The sequence below is a fragment of the Priapulus caudatus genome, unplaced genomic scaffold (assembly GCF_000485595.1).
Source record: "Priapulus caudatus unplaced genomic scaffold, Priapulus_caudatus-5.0.1 Scaffold1334, whole genome shotgun sequence".
In the NCBI taxonomy this organism is placed as follows: Eukaryota; Metazoa; Priapulida; class Priapulimorpha; order Priapulimorphida; family Priapulidae; genus Priapulus; species Priapulus caudatus.
The window spans coordinates 36263-41486 of NW_014578395.1; the positions used below are offsets into that span (position 1 = coordinate 36263).

General features: G+C 44.2%; 1 protein-coding gene across 1 annotated transcript; it reads left to right on the plus strand.

Annotated features, from left to right (window-relative positions):
• Positions 1–301: 301 nt before the first annotated feature.
• On the plus strand, positions 302–2088 carry LOC106816272 (lysosome-associated membrane glycoprotein 1-like). The gene is made up of 2 exons (XM_014820855.1): positions 302–1295; positions 1630–2088. The coding sequence occupies exons 1-2, from the start codon at positions 813–815 to the stop codon at positions 1948–1950; spliced, it is 804 nt and encodes a 267-aa protein (XP_014676341.1). The 5' UTR covers positions 302–812; the 3' UTR covers positions 1951–2088.
• The last annotated feature ends 3136 nt before the right edge of the window (positions 2089–5224 follow it).

Below are 5224 nucleotides of genomic sequence, written 5' to 3' on the forward strand. Positions count from 1 at the left end.
GCTACGGGCCTGCATCTATATTATATGTTGCCATAGATCGATCATCTATGTATGATGACTGTTAATGCAAATATCACGCAGCGATTCGGCTGCACGTGAGTTTTATCAAGCTGTTGCTCCTGGTAAGATCCGGACATGCTCAAACTTCATGTCCGGTCTTGTGATCTTTTCCTACCTAGCGGCCTTTGACCACTAGTTTTCATCGTCAGAAGTGATTCCTCGTTTCAACAGTAAACATAACGTCTGAAAAAAATGAAGCCCTAGTTTGCGCTCGGGGGAGTGGAGAGAGTGCGAGAGGGGTGGAGCGTGAGAGAGAAGAGAGAGATAATAGAGAGAGAGAGAGAGAGAGCGAGAGAGAGAGAAAAAGAAAATTAAGCAGCTTGCAAGAGCATTTTGTCATGTTTACGTATAATTCTCCCAATATCCCGTCTTTAAATCAATAAATCAATAAATATCTTAATAAATGAACCTACACTGCCATCTATGTTCAATCATGCGAAATACCCTTTCTTCATTTGCGAGTAATATTACATTTGGCTCTTAATCTTTTACTATCTTTTAAACAGAACTCCTACAATAATTATTTCAGAAATGTTAAACATAAAATATAGACCTGATTAAAAGGATATAAAATATTTAGACGTACCCCAAAGGTCGGCTATATTTATCGATTTTCTGTGCCTGGAAAACCGGCTCCGTTAACGAGTTTGTTTACAAAATGATCGTCCCAGAAAAACGACAGCTAAAACAAAGGCCAAAAGCAATATTACCCCAGACGCTGCTAGCAGTAGGAGCAACCTAAAGCAGCAAAGATGGTGAAAATGCAGATTGTCATTCTCGTGAGTTTTATTGTTGTTTCGGCGTTGCTCAGTCGGGTGGACAGTGTTGCTGCGATAGACGATCAAACGGGGAACATTGACGCGCGTGAGTCGCCATGCTGTACGAATATGTTTACGGTGGAACAATACAATGGCACTTACACGCGGTACTGCCTCTTGCTGCAAGCCGAAATTTTATTTGACATCCCGTACAAGGTCACGGACAGTGTCGTCGCTAGAGCGCTGATCAAGCTTCCGGCAAACACGACCGACTACAGCGGCGTCTGCGGTGACGACGCAAACGACATCAGCGTCAGATTCTTCGACGGCTGGCAGCTGGACCTGACCTTCAGCCGACCTCCAGACGCCTCTTCTGATCGTCGGAATGCGTCGGCAGCTCTCAGCGATGCATCTCTGCGGTACATCGTCACTGAGGAGCTGTTCCTCGCTGCTGACGACTCTATAGTCGGCAACAACGTAAACTATGGTTTATAGTACACGCACGCACATGCATGCACGCACACACACACACATATATATATATATATATATATATATATATACATACATATAGTGTTGTAATTTGGACGTGTAAACTATATAGTACATTGTCTATTATCGTAATTTTGACATACGTCTATTTACACATGTTTATGTTTAAACTGCAATTAAATATGCATCGTGTTATCGAAACCTATGTTTTGACGATTATTTACATCCATCGATATACAGCTTGTGAGCGGACATACGTGTACGAACACACGTATACCTCGACGGACGTAGAAATAACTCGTGTATATTTCGTCCGCAGGTCATCGTAGAGAATGACGATCTGCACGAGTACGAAGCGAAGAGCGGGACGTCGTATCGCTGCGATGCGGAGCAGCGGATGAAGCTGACAGGAGAAGTGTACATCATCACACGCAGCCTCCGCGCGCAAGCCTTCAGCAACGCCGACACCGCAAGCTTCGCAGCCGCGTCGCAGCGATGCGCGGCGGACAAGAACGAGAGTCAGCTGTTTCCGATAATCATCGGCGGTTCGATCGTAGCGCTCATCACGCTTATTGTCGTCATGTTCTTCATTCAGCGTAAGAACAGAAGAGCCAGAAGAGAAGGTTATGTCAGAGTCTAGCCATCGGAATGTTGGCAATGACACCTCTAGCTGCAGCTCTGGCGTAGCTAAGATTTTTTCCGCGGGGGGGGGGCACTGGGGTGGCCTTACATTTTCGTGGTGGGCACAATATATAACTTTTCTTTGTATTATACTGTTCTAACGGCATTGTTTTTAATTCAATTTTCTTTTATCAAGCATGAATTTTCAGTGAGGGGGTCACATGGGGGGGCACAGAAAATTTGTGGGGGGCACCCACCAGGCCCCCCCGTAGCTACGCCCCTGCTGCAGCTCGCATGTGTGACTCGCACTCAGCATGTCATACCAAAGACCCTATATACGATAGTATTATACTATATTATTATAATAATACAGTAGATAGCATATAGGGTCTTTGGTCGTACCGAGAATACCCGATCCAAATAATCAATTAATTCATCTAAGCTCCACGTACGTGACATGCACTGATTGTTCATCCTAGCTCTGAACTTGGTCAAAACATTCAATTGCGAACAAGTTGTGTAGATCTGCTTATATAAATGTCTTCTATGTTGCACCATTTTGGCTTGTAACTGCAGGGGCGTAGATAGCGGGCCGGCTGGGGGGGGGTGCTTCCCCCCCACTTATTGACATGGGGGGATGGCGTGTACAATCATCCCCTCTACTTTCAGGAGGAAAATAGGGGATTCAAAATTTCTGGGGAGGACCGCATAGCCCCGCCTGTTTTCTTACCACCCTCCTCGAAAACCGGCATTGGCCACTGTCGAGCGCGTAACAAAAAAAAATCGGTCGCGGGCACCTGTAGAGTTCTGCTAACAAAGATTATGAATATTTTTATGCATATCAGAAGTCAAATTTGAGTTCATCTGACAGGGGCGTAGATAGCGGGTGTATGGGTATTTCCCCCCACACTTATTGAGGTGGGGTGGCTTTCATCCCCCTACTTCAGGAGGCAAAATCGGAATTTTTTTTTAATATTTTACAGGACAATGAATACTGGATATTTATCTACGCGAATCTGTCATCGCTATTCATACTCTTCTAATGTATTATTACAGAAATGGAACGTGACATACATCTACTGCGTAAAATGGCTGTAACTCGTTCCAAGATGACATATATTTTTACTGAAACTCGGATCGGTTAATTTTGGACACATACGCCCATATACGATTTTTTTTTCAAAATCCCCAAATCACGTCGTCTATCACTGCTCACGAAAGGTTAAATCTTTGCTTTTATTCAAAATTAGAATAGACCTATTGAGAGTTGGCGATGCCCTGAATTTTCACGGGGAATTGAAATGGCGAAAATTCAATTTTATCTCCATTTGTTCGCGAATGGTGAGGTGCTGAGACCCACCGAAGTTATATTCCAGATTTTGTACAAGGCGGGTGAAAATACATGCAGTTTTTGGTTCAAATATGGTTGTTTTTTCTCTTCTTTTTTTGCAGTTTTACCGGTTCTCAGCGTAAAATATACGTTTTATCAAAATTTCAGGCGGAGATGATTCCGTGCTGTAGTTGTCAACAGGCGCGTCGGTAGCGACGGGCCGCTGTCGCCCCCCCCCCCATATTTAGGTATTTTAGCTGAGCGTAATTAAGTCTAGCACCTGCGTACCCCAGTGAGCGACACTGGTAAGTAGCACAGATTTGTACAGTAGTATTTTGTCTTTGGCTGTCCCCAAGGCTAACAAATACTGCAAACTCACAGTGATGGTTATTACTGGTGAAGATTGTTTAATAGTGCTGCCTCAGTAGCTGCCAGGAAATTGCTCGCATGAGGTCGTTACTGTTCAACAAGAATTTCACGCCTGGACGTCCCCGAACACCCGCCCCCCCCCCTAAACAGCGTGGCCGGACACCAACCATGAACGCACGCGACCAAAAATCCTGATATTCTATGATAAAGATGTCCAAAATTTATTGCTTTTAGATTGCAACTTTTTAACATTTCCACACATTTATAACATTATATTTATATTTTGGTGTATCACTCTGTTCATGCTCATTCTCATTGTGAACATTTTAAGCAGAGGAGCTGTATTTTTTAGTTTTTAATAACTATACACCTGTATTAAATTTTAAATTGTATTTTAAATAGACATTAAATTTGCAGGGTATTGAAATTACATTGTGATGATCGTGTATGGTGCTTGCTTGAAAATGCCAAACGGGTACATAGCCGTAGTATCGAGTAGTAGTCGTCGTGTAGACGAGGCCTTTTTGCCTTTATTTCTCTTATCTCATGTTTATGATGGAGGCTAATCTACAGTTGTGAAACGTTTCTGTCATGAAGTCGTGGCGTGTGTATTTACGGTTGAGGCTGACTTTAACTCTGTAAAACCTGCCAATTTATATTCTGTAACAAATAAAGATTAAAGGTTATGGTAAGAAATGAACCGTTTTTTTATTATTAATAATATTATTAATTACGAGTACATGTGGGCAGGTGAACATGTGTCAATTTCAAAGCAAGGAGTTGTACATAAAAAGATCTTTAATGATTTTTACTATCATTTTAATCGTATTAGTATAAGTTATATCACATATACAGGCTCGTATAGCCAGCTTTATATTGTGGGGGGGGGGGTTCGTTTTTCAATGTTGGCAATTTGCTCGGCAGGGGCGTGTACAGGATTTGTACCAGGGGTGAGTCTATAACCGTAACCCAAAGTTGCGAGCACGCGAAGGGGGGGTCTGGGGATAAAAAATTTTAAAATTAGACCCCCTCAGATGCGTTTTCTGCGCGAGCAAGGGGGGGTCCGGACTCCCTGGAGCTGATAGGGTCTATGTCCCTCGGGGTACTGCCGGAACGTACCCTGGGTACGGTCCGGTATACCGGAACGTACCTTGGTATACTATATTATATGCCGGACCGTACCTCGCCTACTCCACTAACGAGTCTAGGGAGTCGCCTACGCCTACTCCCTAACCCGAACCCTAACCCTAACCCTAATCCTAACCCTAACCATATCAAAAAGTGACCAGGGTACGTTCCGGCAGTACCCTGGGGGACATAGACCCTATATGAGCCTCCCTGGACCCCTCCCCCCCCTGTACACGCCCCTGCTCGGGCGCGAAGCGACCAGGCGAGGGAGCAAAGCGACCGAGCGGGGGGAGGGTGTGGGAGGGGGGTGTTCACTGTTCACAGTTCACCCTCCCGCACGATGGAGATTTTGCAATTATTACACTAAAATGGAGCGACCTGAGGTGAAATTCTTGCAAATTTTGTTAATGCCAAATATCACGCAGCGATTCGGCCTGCACGGTGAGTTTTATCAAGTTTGCTCCTG

Bases quoted from the DNA above. Each gene is read 5' to 3' on its own strand.
- LOC106816272 (XM_014820855.1), top strand. From the start codon at position 813: ATGGTGAAAATGCAGATTGTCATTCTCGTGAGTTTTATTGTTGTTTCG. The intron at 1,296-1,629 runs GTAAACTATGGT...TTTCGTCCGCAG, and splicing joins ACTCTATAGTCGGCAACAAC to GTCATCGTAGAGAATGACGA.